This window comes from Sebastes umbrosus, chromosome 8 (genome assembly GCF_015220745.1).
Source record: "Sebastes umbrosus isolate fSebUmb1 chromosome 8, fSebUmb1.pri, whole genome shotgun sequence".
NCBI lineage: Eukaryota > Metazoa > Chordata > Actinopteri > Perciformes > Sebastidae > Sebastes > Sebastes umbrosus.
The window spans coordinates 24,886,033-24,900,946 of NC_051276.1; the positions used below are offsets into that span (position 1 = coordinate 24,886,033).

The window sequence follows — 14,914 nt, forward strand, 5'->3', positions numbered from 1 at the left end:
TGACCTGTGGTGACCTCTAGGATAATCACGGCCTCATGAAACTTTACAGCCACAAACTAGAGACCTAGAGAGCATTCAGAAGCTGGATGGTTTTCCTAGATTGAAAATCATTGATTCTTTCATGCAACTGCTGCTTCACAGTCAAACCTGTGAATGTAAGTATTTAATCTTGCTGATAAATACTAACCCCAGAAAAGTGTGAGGAAGTTTAGTGTGGTTGCAGTCCCAGAGTGTGTGTACGTTTGAGTGTGTTTGTGCTGAGCGGGGCTGTTTGCTGAATCCTCTTGGCTCCCTCTCCCTGTGCCCGCACACAGTGCTCACTGGCAGCCAGGCGGACAGGCAGGGCAGCGTGTGCCAACACAGCTGCCTATTGAGAGGCAGCGTTACGGACACAATGTGAGCGACAGACTTGCTGTATCAACAGCTCCCCCTTTTCTGCTGTTGTGGCCAGAAATAAACCATAAATACCCCCCCTGTCCCTGCCCTCTAATGGCTCAACCCCACCAAACAACAAGTGGCACTGAAAAAAGAGGGACGCTACCACTTCCTAGCAGGCATACCCAGGTAAAAACCCTCACTGTGGACTCAGTCGGTGTAATAATTCCAAAGCAATGGAGTTAGATGCTGCTGCGTCAAGTGGAGACCAAGGTTTGGATGATTTTGGTATCATGGAGCCTACTTTAAAGGACTAATGAGTGTATACTTTAAGGATATAATCAGTTGATTTAATGATAATATTTGGCCAAAAAATTCATATAATCCTCCTATATTGATTTGGTGAGTTATAAATTGCAACTGTGACATTGAGCTTCTCTCCTGTGTGCGTTTCTGTGTGCTTCGAACATGCATGCATGATGGATGGTGCTTTGGCTGTGTGTGTGCTGCTGCCAAAAAGTGGAGGAGCAGTGGATCAGGAGGATGTCGGAGCAGCAGAGTGCCCCGGAGCAGCTGGCTGCTGGGAAGAGCCAGGGAGGAGTTGGAGCCACGTATAAGGTACTGGAGCAAGAAAGAAAGAAAGAAAGAGAAACCTGGTTTGATCAGGGATGGGCTGCACAGTTGGAGTCGTCCAGTAAAACCACAAAGTCCAACTATTGGTCAGAAATATGTAGCCTGGTGAACAGACATCAGAATACAAGTATTTTGTGGTTAGGATTATCACAATATGTCTTTTTTAGGAACAATATGAGCCACTTTATGAAGGCCAAACCACGCCCAATCGGGGCTGAGGTGAACCTGACTCCTCTCTGTATTCAGGGCCGGCTTTAGGCATAGGCCATATAGGCGGTCGTCTACGGCCTCTAAATTAAAAAAAAAAGTAGGCGCCCTTTTTAATTTTTCTGCATTGAGGTAACAATGAACAAATAAAGAAAGAAAGAAAGACACTTTTCACCCCCGTAACTCTCTTTCTCACACTTTTTCATCTGCCCAGCTGCACTTATCTGTTAATAAAAGTGTAAATTGTAGTTAAACTGATTAAAAACTTTTAAACCAGCAATATCAGGGACCAGTTGGTTATCTATATTGTAATAAATACAGTTATTTATGAAAATACAAATCTTAATTTTTGTCAGGGCTAAGGTTAGGGTTCAACCTAGTATTGTGGTAAATATCCACTTTTCATGTTATGGTTCCTCTGTGTGATCCAGGTGATGCTGTTTGAGTTTGAGAACTTCCAGGGCTGTAAGGCGGAGTTTTCTGCCGAGTGTAAAGATGTGACGGAGAAGGGACTGGAGAAGGTTGGATCTGTGATAGTGGAGTCAGGACCGTAAGTAATGCTCAATGTCTTTTAGAAAATAGTTTCCTATAGATATCTTGTTTGATATGGTGTCAGGTAAACTAAAACTCTTTTCCTTTTTATTTCCATCTTCTTTTCCCTCTCAGCTGGGCGGGTTATGATCGGCAAGGCTACGCCGGGGAGCAGTTCATTCTGGAGAAGGGCGAGTATCCACGCTGGGACACCTGGACCAACAGTCAGAACAGCTACACCCTCTTCTCTCTAAGGCCACTCAAAGTGGTGGGTTGACTATAGTCTCAATGCAAAACAGACACTGCAGCCACAGAGCTCTATAACTGTGCAGCCAGTTACACACTAAACATCATTGTTGTCAACATCTACCGGAGACATTTTGAGGACCATGTTGTCTGTTTCTCCTCTATACAGGACAGTGCTGAACACAAGCTACACCTGTATGAGAACCCTGGGTTTACTGGTAGAAAGATGGAGATCGTTGACGATGACGTGCCCAGTTTGTGGGGCCACGGTTTCCAGGATCGTGTGGCGAGTGTCAAAGCTCTTAACGGAACGTAAGACCCTCCCTACGTCCCCCCTTTCATCCATATGTCACTCCCTTTTCTATCTTGTTTTCTCTATTTGACCTGCAAAGCAAATAACTCCCTTCCTTTCCCTCCAGATGGGTCGGCTACATGTACCCAGGCTACAGGGGGCGCCAGTTTATCTTCGAGAGAGGAGATTTCAAGCACTGGAACGACTGGGAGGCCCCAGCACCTCAGATCCAGTCTGTCCGACGTGTGCGGGACATGCAGTGGCACAAGAGGGGCTGTTTCACTGTCCCCGACCCAGCTCCGGCTCCCGGCCCTGGCCCCGTACCCGTACCCGGCCCCGGACCCGACCCCGACCCCGCCCCAGCACCTCCCGCCCCTCCTGCCACAGCTGGAGCCAGCTGAACAGGATCCTCACCCTAACACCCCCACCCACCAACCCCACAGCCCCTCTCTGACACCTCTCTGCCTTAACCTAACCATGGCAAACGCTGCTTGTGCCCAATGAGGAGTGCCATGTATGTTTCAGTGGCGAATAAAAGTTGTTTGACCTGGAGTTTGTTGGTGATGTTGTACTTGTAAGTCAAGGTTTTAAAATGGCTTTAAATTAGATATTTGGAAAGAATACTGTCACATATAAAACTGACCTCTATGTGGAAATAACTACATTTGGCAGATTCTTCTCCTCAAGATAATCCGCAGTTTATTTTTAAGTCGCGTGAGCCACTTTTACTGCTTGTCGTGTTTTCCCATTTTAGTCAAACAGCTCAAAGCTCTCATCCAGCAGCATCAGGACTTATCCAGGGAATAATGTGGATACTGGATCTGCTTAACAGCAATGGAAGTGATGTCATACTTTGTGTATGCTCGCTGTAAAAACAGAGCGCACCGCATTCCCCTCCGTAGTCGTCACCGTGCTTTTGATGAGCCTCATGATGAATGGTCACCAAGTCAATATTAGGAGCTGATATATTGATGTAATTATTATTCAATTATGAGTGTAGTTTTAGTAAGTTAAATATGAGTCTTCTGATAACAGTGAGCCAAGATCTACAACCCAAATAGATTCCATCTGCAGACATACTGCAGACTTTTTATGACATTAAATTGCTCATGCAGGCTTTTTTAATAGATGTTGATGTAATATTCCAAAATTCCCCTCGTATAATGTTATTAAAAACAGAGAATAGAGTGACACAGACATTTTTGTTTATTGGTTTTACAGATAAGTTCAATGCAAATGACATTTCGTGTTGTACAAACAAAATAGCACAAAAGGACAAAAAAATGATTAAATAATTGGCAAAGGATTGAAAACAAACAAAAAAACACACAATGAGAAACAAATAAATAGAATAAAATAATTAAATAAAGTAAAAAATAAATAAATAATGACAATGACTGTAGGTCTGCAAGTTATATATAAGGAGATTTAAAGCTTAGATTTAGCGTAGCCCAGGAAGGAACGCCACATTTTCTCAAATTTGTCAGCAGTGCCACGAAGCATAAACCCGAGTTTCTCTAGTTTTAAGAGCTGTATGAGATTTCTTAACCATAAACTGGGAGGTTGTGGGTTTTTCCAGTTTAGGAGAACCAGCCTGTGCGCTTTAACAACAACAACACAAAGGTCACAATCTTATAATCAGAGGACGCCCCTCTCCTGGGTCACTGAATATTGCAATCAAAGGATTGGGTTCTTTCGCCCAAAAACTTCTGATAGAGTTTGTAAAATAGTTAGATAATTTAGGACAGAGCCAGAACATGTGTGCCAGAGTAGCAGGGAGCTGCCTACAACGGTCACAAACATACATACCTAAATCTCCCTCTGTCACATGTCAGTACTTGCAAAAAAACATGCAGCTGTGAGCACATCTGTAGCATACTAACGTCTACCACACTGGGTCATGAGGAGGAAGCTCTCAGGAAGGCTTTCAGTCCACTTTACGTACGGATAATGTGGATTTCGGATATAATCTTGTAATTCTCAGTGTGTATTTTGACTATTTCTGGGCTGTAATGTCACATCCCTGCATTTAAATCTGTGGTTTTCACTGGAGCCTTCTTGACATGACATCCAACACCCAGATCCCTAATTCAGACGTACACAAAGAAAGTTGCACTATACAATATGGAGCCTGATTGCTTTTCACACCCTTAAATTCTTTGACAGAACCCTCGACACAAGCACAACCTTACATATATTCTTCATAAACAGTAGATGTAGGCTCAAGCCTGTGTTTTTAATCATCAGATGACTGATGGCACAAACAGTTCAGATTTACTCAAGTCTCTCACCTCTGCAATGAGGACAGAACCAGATATTGATCTTGCCTGTAATCTCAGGAAAAACACAAATAATTCTGAATAATCCTGCTGAATGCATTTACAAAAAAACACAGCAAAAACTTTTCCTGAGTTTTGAGGTCAGCCAATGCACATTAAACAGAGTACTAATCCCTAATTGAAAGTACAGTATACTCACTTTTAACCACTTGCTGGTTTGAGAGTGTCAAAAGCAGGACAAAGCTTTCCATAGCAGTCAAACTGGGCTGTACGATTACAGGCCGCAAACAGACCCCACTGTCCTCTCACCATTCATTCGCAGAGCAGTCCAACACTGAAGTGGAAAAATCTGAGATGACCACAGCATCCCTTAAATCACCACTTTATTGCCATAAAGTATGTTAATATAAGTAAGGACAGACACTTTCTGAAGCCAGCCTGCTATCTCAGCACACAGCATTTGATATATATTTATTTAACCCTGATGCAGTCCTGGTACCTGGTGCTCCTTTTAATGTAGATGAGAATGAGTTTTAATGTGTCCTGTCTGGATGTGATTGTTGTGTTTTAATGTACCCTTTTAATAGATTCATTAGAGATAGATTATAATAGATTACTGTAGATTAGATTAGATTCATAGACCTGAATTTACCAAAATTGAAAATTAAAAGTATATTCCACTGTGTGCCTTGTATGAAATTGAACAAAAACAAAATTTGAATGCACCACAACTAGTTCACGTAACTTTTGGCTGTGAATAAATGAGGATAGAGTAACTCTGTTTCTGTTTCTGTGTTTTATGAGGTACAGTTATCTACAGGAGGTGGAGCATTTCAGACCTAAAATTGGTGGTTTAAGAAAATTGATGCCCAAGATCCTCCTCACTCTGTTCATATTCAGTCATGTCTTATTATCAATCAGATCTTCGAGGTAGCCGACAGACGTGTTTCTGAAATGCAAACACAACCACAAAAACACAGAACCTGCAGGGATTTGTTTTTTCACATGCCTCACCTCCATTCATCTTGTACGTCTTCACCAAGTCATAGCAAGGTCATCTTAGCGCCCCCTGGAGCTATACAGGTGTTCATTTGCTTTCTTAAGGGTGCAGCACAGCACAGCCATGATGGTGATCAGCTGACATGTAATTCTAGACTCGCTGCCTGAACAAGAGAGGCTAAAACTCTCTACTTAGAGGCTATCCTATGTGATCACAGCCTAAACCAGTTGTAGCTCATACAATTACTCCATAATATTGCTCGCTACTGTAGTTTAAAACAGAAGTTCTCAACCTGTTTTCAGCCAAGGACCCCTTAAAAGATGGAGAATATATCCCCTCATTTATGTCCCTTGGAATAATTTGACTTAGTCTTAGTTATGTGAAAGAACAACACAAGAGAAATGTATTAGAAAGATATTAGAAATGTATTAAACAATTCTAAGAGTTATAGATTTGTTAAACTAGAATGTAATCTATGAACTATTATACTGTAGATTAAAAAAAAATTATTATTATTTGTTGAACTATAAAGCCTTTAGTAAAAAAAAAAAAAAAAACATCATGATAATTTAGATGAAGGAATCTGAAAACTTTTCACGGACCCCCTGGCAGAGTACCACGGACCCCTGGGGGTCCCCAGACCCCACTTTGAGAATCACTGGTTTAAACTATGTCATATTTCATGTCCTCATAATTAACATCTAAAACCTCATCCTCTTTTACATGTACAACCAGGATTTATTTATTTATTTATTTATTTATTTATTTATTTATTTATTTATTTATTTATTTATTTATTTGATAGGACAATACATGTAGGCATTGTTACTCTTTATTAAATTGCAACTGATGCAATGTATATAGGACTTCTAGCTGTAGTTAATTTGCAAATGTTGTCCCTGGTTTGGCTTTTAAAATAGATTAAAAATACATAATACCACATCATACATAAAATCACATAACACAACATCGTACATTACAATCACTTTACATATATTTATGTTCCCAATCAGAAATCAGTGATCACAGGTTTGGTTTAGTTTCACCTTTTCATTAAACGTTTTCAGGTCAGGTTGTGTTTCTATTTCCGTTGGTATATAGGGCGTTCCACCGCTGCAATGAGGCAAATAAAATCAGATAATTCAAATAATACAAAAATCAAAATAAAATGAAATACCCAACAATAACATACCATAAAAACAATGATAATAATAATAATGAAACAGATAAGACATGTTTGAAATGGTGTACTAGAAAGATAAGTTTTGAGAAGATATTAAAAAGATGCAACTGATTCTGCAAGTGAAGTGAATTGGAATGAAGTGGAGCAAAATTAAGTGGAGAAAACAAATGAAATCACAACACAAAATATTCAAATAATGTAGGCAAAATGGCATATAAATAATATAACTTAAGAAAAGCACTTACTTACAGTATAACTCTGCAGCACCACAAAACCTCTCATCTAAAATCTCTACAATAGGTTGTGTCTGTCCTCAGAAGAGACACGTTGATCCAGTTGTATTTAAGTTATACATATTATTTACTGTTTAAATGTACACTTAGCTAAAAAAATATATATATTAACACAATATCTTTTCTTTAATAGAAGACAATATTAACTTCTGTCCCCTTGCAGGATTATTGACATGCACATGCAAGGTCATTAAAATGAATTAAATAATTAAATGTGCGTATTGTTTGCATTTTTTTTTTATTTGATCTCTTTACAGCCAACAGGAGAAACATGGCAAGTGAGTTAAACAGGGTTGACTAAAAAAAACAAAAAAAAAACAGCTTTGGAGCTTCCAAACAGCAGAGGCAACACATTTTGACATTATTAGTGCTTTCTAGAAATTGAATATCAAATAAACCCACTCTTGTGGAAATATTCAGCAGTATTTGGACTGTTATTCAAATCAATCTGACTCTCTCCAGCACAGTAAAACCCATCTTTTACAATCCTTCTCTCTCTCTCTCTCTCCCTCTCATTGTAGGTGTGGGACTCTTGGCACTGTTTGTGCTGAATCATGTGGATATCGAACAATGACTGGCTGGACAAAACTGACAACTAATGAAATAACTTTGCAGGAGTGTGACACCCCGGGGTGGGGGGAGGCTACACGGTGACCCCTCATTTCAGTCTGCTGGGCCTATGGCAGGCCGATCTGCAGGCCGGCTTGGACACTGTGGGTACTCTTGGCAGAGTTTCCACCCCTGGGCGTCCCGTATATATTGAGCTCCTCATGCCATCACAAACACACTGGCACAGACAGGTACTGGTAAGAGGGGTTCATGTCCGTCAAGTTGTATTTTTTTTATAAAGTTTATAATTTAAATCAGTATCTGTTTTCATTTTGCTGCTAGGTTTAATCTCTACAAACTGTGTTGCACTGCTGTAATTCTGTACTCAGAGAACTGTGAGCTTGTGTTGGAGGGAGAGGCACTTTTGTAAACATTGTGTGTGGTTAAATAATATAAAACAAAATCTATGAAGCAGCAGTTTGACCTGCTTATATTTTAGATAAAAAGATAGAAAAATCATCCATATATTTATCAGTTTTTTTTCTTTTAAGTTTCATCTCTGCCGATCCATTCACTATGGCCACAGACCACCAGAACCCTGCATCCAAGCAGCAGCAGCCAGGCTCCAGTGCATTTAAGGTGAGATGAAATGCAACAGACATGCAGTGACCAATTCAAATTACAACTTCCTGCTTTGGAGTAAGCACTCCTCCGAATGTCAGATTGGAAAGTGAGATCAGTAGCTCCACAACACTCACACTCTCCCTCCCCGTTTCTTTCGTTATATCATACACAGCTGGTTATCTATGAGCAGGAAAACTTCCAGGGACGCTGCCATGAGCTGACTGGTCCCTGCAACGACCTCCAGGAAGCAGGCGTGGAGAAAGTGGGCTCCATACTGGTGCTGTGTGGACCGTGAGTTTGGGTCAGAGACAGACACAACACTAGAAAATGATTTAAATGTAGAGAGAATCAGAGTGGGTCAGTCAGGGGAAAAAAAGGTACTCATTTTTTGAATGGGATGGAAGGGAGGAAAATGGCCAGAAAAGCTTTCTTTCCTGCTTTGCCCCTACACCAATCACATCCATCTCTTTCTTCCCTGCCCGCTCAGATGGGTGGGATACGAGCAGGCCAGCTGTAAGGGGGAGCAGTATGTGTTTGAGAAGGGGGAGTATCCTCGCTGGGATTCCTGGACCAACAGCAGGCGTAGTGACACCATTATTGCATTCCGCCCGATTAAAGTGGTAAGAAAGATACCACCCATACATATACATACATAGGGGCCTATACACACCAACATCAGTTGCTTAACAAACCATCCACTGGCTTTTCTCCTCTCTCAGGACAGCCAGGAGCACAAGATTGTCCTTTACGAAAACCCCAGCTTTGCAGGGAAGAAGATAGAAATCATAGATGACGATGTCCCTAGCTTTCACGCACACGGCTACCAGGAGAAGGTCTCCTCTGTTCGGGTTCAGAGTGGCACGTGAGTCCATCCTTGTGTCCATCCTCGATGTCGTGCAATACTGCAAATAATAACAATCTCCTGTGACTATCCTTTCATCTATAACTGTGTCTTATCTGTTTCCCCTCTCTGTGCCCACCAGTTGGGTGGGCTATCAGTATCCAGGCTACAGAGGCTATCAGTACCTGTTTGAAAAGGGGGAGTATAAGGACAGCACTGAGTTCGGAGCCCAGATTCCTCAGATCCAGTCGGTTCGGCGCATCAGAGACATGCAGTGGCATCAGAGGGGTGCCTTTCACCCCGTCAACTAAGCTTGTGACTCTTTCCTGTCATGAACCCTGACCTCGGCCTTGCTCCCTTTCCAGCATCAACAACCCCTTTGTCCTCCATTTACACCATGCAGCGTTTTGATATCTACTGCAGCTGTTGCAGTAGTGATATTTCTTTGAAGCAAACTAATAAATCCTTATTGCTTAACATTTGAATCGGTTGTGTGATTAACCTGTTTGCTATTGTTCTTTGCACAACATCTTAAAAAGGGGACGTCATCACAGGTGGAATTAAAGTTAGATAAGTCAAGTTGTGTTAAATTATTTAAATGGTTCAAGGAGAGGAAAACATGCACATTCTCAAAATTGTTTGTGCTGCTGGGAGTAGATCCCCTCCAATATGTACTTTTTCAAAAAAATGACTTGCTCCCGCACACACTTTTCTCTGCTTTATTAGTCAACGTTTCGGTCAACAAGGACCTTCCTCAGGACATTAAATACTGGGAGTAGATCCACTCCAATATGTACTTTTTCAAAAAAATGACTTCCTGATATTGCGACTTTTAAGTAAGTTGCAATACTTAAGGTCAACATGGACCTTCATCAGGACATTAAATGTCCTGATGAAGGTCCTTGTTGACCGAAATGTTGACTAATAAAGCAGAGAAAAGTGTGTGCAGGAGCAAGTCATTTTTTTTAAAAATTATTTAAATACTACCATTAAAAAAAGAGAAATATTTCAATGCTTTTAATATTGTAGTTTTAATGTGCACTGAGCAACTTTAACCAATAGGTTGTGCTGCAGCAGGAGCTAACAGCTGACGTCACTTCCTGTTTCCGGGGGGAACGAAAAGGAAGTGACACATGATGAAACAACATGCTACTTTATCTGCTCGTGTAATACTTACTTAAATAAGAAAAGTTCTATATTAAAAGTATTTTTTTCTAGTGTACTTCATCTTCATAAACTCAATTCAGACTTCGGCTCACCGGAAACGTTGGTATGAAAATGTTAACTAATAGAAATGTGTTACTTAGCTTGTAAACAGGTATAATGTTGACCGTCTGGTCATATTCATTCAGGTATTATTGGACTTTAATCGTGCTGTCAAACCGGATAGCTAATTAACTGCTGTGGTTTCACTGTATTAACTAATTTTAAACAGTTTCGTAAAAGTTTTAGGAGTTGTTTGTATCAACTTTATCCCAACAGAGACAGAGAGAGAAATCACATCTAACTCAGCTAGCTAGCCAGACTCCCCTCCAAAAACTGGCAATTAAACGAGCTTTGCTTCTTTGTCAACAGAACATTCCTATAAGACGATGTTTGAAGACGTTTTATGAGTCTTTATGTTCAACTCTTAGATTCGGCATGCCTCAAAAACCTACTGGTTTACTAGAATTAATGTGACCTTGTTTGCAAATTGACATCCTTAAGTACATATTTTGTCATCTTTCCAGTTTATCATACTGCATAATTAAAAACCTGGTTAGAATCACTATGTAGTGTGGAATTGGGTCACTGTAGTTTTGCCATGAATGTTATATCATGAACTAAATGCTGTGTTTTTTTCATGATTTCACAAGGTTCACTTCCTTGGGAAAATAATTGTTATGGCCACATTGAGAGTATGAGGGTCACATTGAGGAAAAAAAAAATACATCTGAGATTTTGAGAATAAAGTCATAATAGTACAAGAATAAAGTCATAGGTTTACGAGAAAAAAAGTTGTAAAAGGAGAATAAAGTCAGAAGTTTACGAGAAAAAAATTGTAATATGAGAATAAAGTCATAATAGTACAAGAATAAAGTCAGAAGTTTACGAGAAAAAAATTGTAATATGAGAATAAAGTCATACATTTACAAGAAAAAGAGTTGTAATATTATGAGAATAAAGTCAGAAGTTTACGAGACTAAAGTCATAATAGTATAAAGTAGTAATTATACGTCTTATTTTAGAGGGGAAATAGAGCAGCGTGCCGCCTGTGTGAAAATGAGGAACGTGGAGCATCTTGTGAAGTTATACTTTAGTATAGGTTTCTAGAAAGTTATGACTTTATTCTCGTAATGTTACAACTTTTTTTTTTCTTGAAATAGTATGACTTCATTCTCATTTAATTACAACTTTTGTCTCGTAATATAATTACTTTATTCTTGAAATCTCAGATTTTTTTTCCCTCAATGTGACCCTTATACTCCGTCGTACTTTTCCAAAGCATGGACAAAATTATTAAACTACAGAGCGATTTTGTAATCCAGGGGCCCTTTACTATAATAACAGCGTAAGATCACTGAATAATAATGAATTGATAAAGTCATTGACACTAAGACTTTTGGGTCAGCTGAAAGCATCTGCAACAAAAAAGATGGAACTTTGTTGATGAGTGTTTATAAGGGTTGTCCCGAATACCATTTTTTGGGCTTCGGTGAGTTATATTTTGAGGTATTCGAAGCTTCGTGGCGCGGTTCAGCACGACATGTTCTTCTGTCTCCATCTCCCTCGTTTCAGTGCCGCTGCCGCACTACTGTACACACACGCACCTCTACACACAACAAACAGCAATATCTGTGAATTGTGGGATTATTCCTTATTTCATGGGCTATTTAGACATTTATACATTATTATAACACACTTGTATATAAAAACCCCTAAAACGAAGCATTTGAGTACTGTTTTGGAGGTTGATTACCATGGCAACGGTCGAAGCTTCGAAGCATTTGGGTCAGCCCTAGTGTTTATTTCACTGACTTTGACTTAACTAATTTTGAACCTTGTCATCCTTTTAAAAAAAATCTTCCTCCAACAGTCAAGATGCCTGTCCTGTGCAGTAACTGTGGTGACAAGCGTGCTGTGCTGAAACGTCCCAAAACGGGCCACTCGCTGTGCAAGGAGTGCTTCTACTGGGCCTTTGAGGAGGAGGTGCATCAGACGATCGTGGGAGCAAAGCTGTTCAAACCCGGGGAAGCTGTAGGAATTGCTGCCTCAGGTGGAAAGGACTCCACAGTGCTCGCACATCTTATGAAGCTCCTAAATGAGCGATACAACTACGGCCTTGAACTCATGCTTCTCTCAGTGGATGAGGGAATCTCTGGTTACCGAGATGACTCCCTGGAGACAGTGAAGAGGAACCAGCAACAGTATGAGCTGCCACTGAAGATTGTGTCATATGAGGAGCTGTATGGCTGGACTATGGATGCTATAGTGAAGCAGGTGGGACTGAAAAATAACTGCACCTTCTGTGGAGTGTTCAGAAGGCAGGCGCTAGACAGAGGAGCCATCATGCTGAAAGTGGCCAAGATATGTACAGGTAACTCCAACTAGCATTATTAAAATGTGAACGCAAGTATTTCAACTTTGAATTGTGACTGAGCAGTCTTAGCCTTAATGCCAAAGAATAAATATTTTATTACAATGGCTGGATGTGTTTTTTTCACAGGTCACAATGCTGATGACGTGGCGGAGACAGTTTTGATGAACGTCTTGCGAGGGGACATCGCTCGTCTGCGCCGCTGCACTGCCATCTCCACAGTAAGCGAAGGCGACGGGGTCGTGCCGCGCTGCAAGCCCCTCAAATACGCGTATGAGAAAGAGATAGTTCTGTATGCTTACTTTAAGAAGTTGGACTACTTTTCCACTGAGTGTATCTACTCTCCCAATGCTTATCGCGGCTATGCAAGGACCTTTCTGAAGGACCTGGAGAGCGTAAGGCCTAGCTCCATAATGGATATCATCCACTCGGGGGAGAACCTGTCCGTGCGGGAGGGGGTGAAGATGCCTGTGCAGGGGACCTGCACCCGCTGTGGCTACATCTCCAGTCAGGCTCTGTGCAAGTCATGTGTGCTGCTGGAGGGGCTGAACCGAGGTCTGCCGAAGCTGGGCATCGGTAAACACCATCGCCTGCATGACAAAATCCTCTCCAAGACGCCGCTTACTGAGAAGGAGGAGAGAAAGCTGAGACCAGTAGACTTTTGACAACTATTATCCCCTGTTTTATTTACCAGAAGACTTAAGATATATAATAACATTTTACAATAAACCACTTTTTTTTTTTCTTTTACATAAGAACAGAATAGTTTAATAAGCCAACCGAGTTATTTGTTTGCATTTATCATCAATTCCATATTTATTGAAAGTTAGCACGGAATATTTTAATTGGTAAAACTGAGAAAACCTCTCAGACCACTGAAGCATCATCACACCATAAAGTCCATTCACTGATGTTTTACAGCTGATAACCAGGGATCCCTAAGTTACAATGTAGACATACTTTCCAATGGTTTTTAAGAATTTTGTGTTAATCTTAAAGTTACATTCAATAATGAATGAATGAATGGTATGTGTGTGTGTGTATGTATATTCTGTATTACACACACATAACGACACCTATCTAGTGTACACCTACTAGGTGTGTGAGGTGCAGAAACAAAGACTAGCAACCTTCTTTTTAAAGTGAGATGGCTGTGCATGTTTCCACAGCAATGGAGTCTCTTCACTGATGGCATGTTTCATTTCTTTATTTTATGTCACTTCTTATGTTTCAATGCACAAATCTCTGGGGAGGATATGATGACAGTTATGGTCACATTCCAATGTGTTTTATGAACTATATTAATTTAATAAATGCATTGTCCCATATCGCCTTGTTTCACCTGTTTTTTTTTTTATTCGGATGAGCAGGATGCAGTAATTATTAATGTCAATGTTTAGGCTTAGAAACCCGTGAAAAACCCCATTCCGTGCGTGAACACATTTGTTATCAGACAAATTATCATGAAAATGTCCTTGCAGTTTGTCACTTAAAGCAGCAGTGGGTAGAAATGGAGCAAATATGATTGAAAAAAGTTATTTTAATAAAACGGTCACTATATCACGACAGTAGTGCATATAGACAGGTAATCATGAACGGAGGAAGGGAAACTACTCTGGATTCGGCTATTAGTGCATTTTACAACTTTAAAAACTTAATTTTTTTAATGAGGACTATTTAGGTGTTCGTACTGGGAAGTTGATTCACCTCAAAAAAAATTATCCGCTGAGTTACAGACGTCTCTTTCCCAATGTTAGTCTATGGGAAAAAGTATTTTTGGGCCCAATGGCATCACGTGACTGACTGGAAGTTGCAGTACCACCGTTGGGCCACTACGAAAGGCGCACTTCCTGGCGGCTTGGTTGAGACCACTTGAGGACATACCAAGCTCCGCCCACCAGCCAGAGCACAGCCAATAGGAGCGCTCTCTCTGAAATTACCTGTGATTGGTCAAAGTCTCCCGTTAGGGCTAGATTATTTTAAAGCCTCAAAACAGAGCCATGAGGAGGTGCAGAGGTCTAGTGTTCTCTCAGAACACTTGAATTACCATATGCTGAAATGTTATTATGGAATTTTTTACCCAATGATGCCAAAAATATTCTGCCTACAGCCACTTTAACTTTAACAAACAGCAGCCACACTACCTGGCTACTCAGTGATACTGTGTGTAACAGCACCTTCTGGCCACCAGGTGTCAGTCATCACTGAGCCTCAGTCAGGGAGCGCGCATCTGGTAAAAGTACACATGCACACATATTGCAGCGCGTTCACGAGAGCTCTCCTG

General features: G+C 40.6%; 3 protein-coding genes across 4 annotated transcripts; all 3 read left to right on the plus strand.

Annotated features, from left to right (window-relative positions):
- The first annotated feature begins 447 nt into the window (after positions 1-447).
- LOC119492517 (beta-crystallin B3-like) lies at positions 448-2,836 on the plus strand. 2 transcript variants are annotated; one of them, XM_037777009.1, is made up of 6 exons: positions 448-564; positions 896-993; positions 1,647-1,765; positions 1,882-2,014; positions 2,162-2,304; positions 2,412-2,836. In XM_037777009.1, exons 2-6 carry the CDS (start codon positions 919-921, stop codon positions 2,683-2,685), a joined length of 744 nt encoding a protein of 247 aa, XP_037632937.1. In that variant the 5' UTR covers positions 448-564; positions 896-918; the 3' UTR covers positions 2,686-2,836. The 2 variants fall into 2 exon arrangements, with proteins under 2 accessions (XP_037632937.1, XP_037632936.1); XM_037777008.1 differs by having other exon boundaries at positions 491-648.
- A 4,971-nt stretch (positions 2,837-7,807) lies between these two features.
- crybb2 (crystallin, beta B2) lies at positions 7,808-9,538 on the plus strand. The gene is made up of 6 exons (XM_037778989.1): positions 7,808-7,845; positions 8,140-8,227; positions 8,385-8,503; positions 8,700-8,832; positions 8,932-9,074; positions 9,196-9,538. The coding sequence occupies exons 2-6, from the start codon at positions 8,165-8,167 to the stop codon at positions 9,362-9,364; spliced, it is 627 nt and encodes a 208-aa protein (XP_037634917.1). The 5' UTR covers positions 7,808-7,845; positions 8,140-8,164; the 3' UTR covers positions 9,365-9,538.
- A 594-nt stretch (positions 9,539-10,132) lies between these two features.
- On the plus strand, positions 10,133-13,958 carry ctu1 (cytosolic thiouridylase subunit 1 homolog (S. pombe)). The gene is made up of 3 exons (XM_037778988.1): positions 10,133-10,323; positions 12,130-12,630; positions 12,760-13,958. Exons 2-3 carry the CDS (start codon positions 12,135-12,137, stop codon positions 13,293-13,295), a joined length of 1,032 nt encoding a protein of 343 aa, XP_037634916.1. The 5' UTR covers positions 10,133-10,323; positions 12,130-12,134; the 3' UTR covers positions 13,296-13,958.
- The last annotated feature ends 956 nt before the right edge of the window (positions 13,959-14,914 follow it).

What these genes read in the sequence shown, in the direction of transcription:
- LOC119492517 (XM_037777008.1), top strand. Translation starts at nt 612, where the DNA reads ATGGAGTTAGATGCTGCTGCGTCAAGTGGAGACCAAG. An exon ending in TGCGTCAAGTGGAGACCAAG is followed by an intron (nt 649 to 895) that starts GTTTGGATGATT and finishes GCTGCCAAAAAG; the next exon opens with TGGAGGAGCAGTGGATCAGG. An exon ending in GTGATAGTGGAGTCAGGACC is followed by an intron (nt 1,766 to 1,881) that starts GTAAGTAATGCT and finishes TTTCCCTCTCAG; the next exon opens with CTGGGCGGGTTATGATCGGC.
- crybb2 (XM_037778989.1), top strand. Translation starts at nt 8,165, where the DNA reads ATGGCCACAGACCACCAGAACCCTGCATCCAAGCAGCAGCAGCCAGGC. An exon ending in ATACTGGTGCTGTGTGGACC is followed by an intron (nt 8,504 to 8,699) that starts GTGAGTTTGGGT and finishes CTGCCCGCTCAG; the next exon opens with ATGGGTGGGATACGAGCAGG. An exon ending in GTTCGGGTTCAGAGTGGCAC is followed by an intron (nt 9,075 to 9,195) that starts GTGAGTCCATCC and finishes TGTGCCCACCAG; the next exon opens with TTGGGTGGGCTATCAGTATC.
- ctu1 (XM_037778988.1), top strand. Translation starts at nt 12,135, where the DNA reads ATGCCTGTCCTGTGCAGTAACTGTGGTGACAAGCGTGCTGTGCTGAAA. An exon ending in AGTGGCCAAGATATGTACAG is followed by an intron (nt 12,631 to 12,759) that starts GTAACTCCAACT and finishes TTTTTTTCACAG; the next exon opens with GTCACAATGCTGATGACGTG.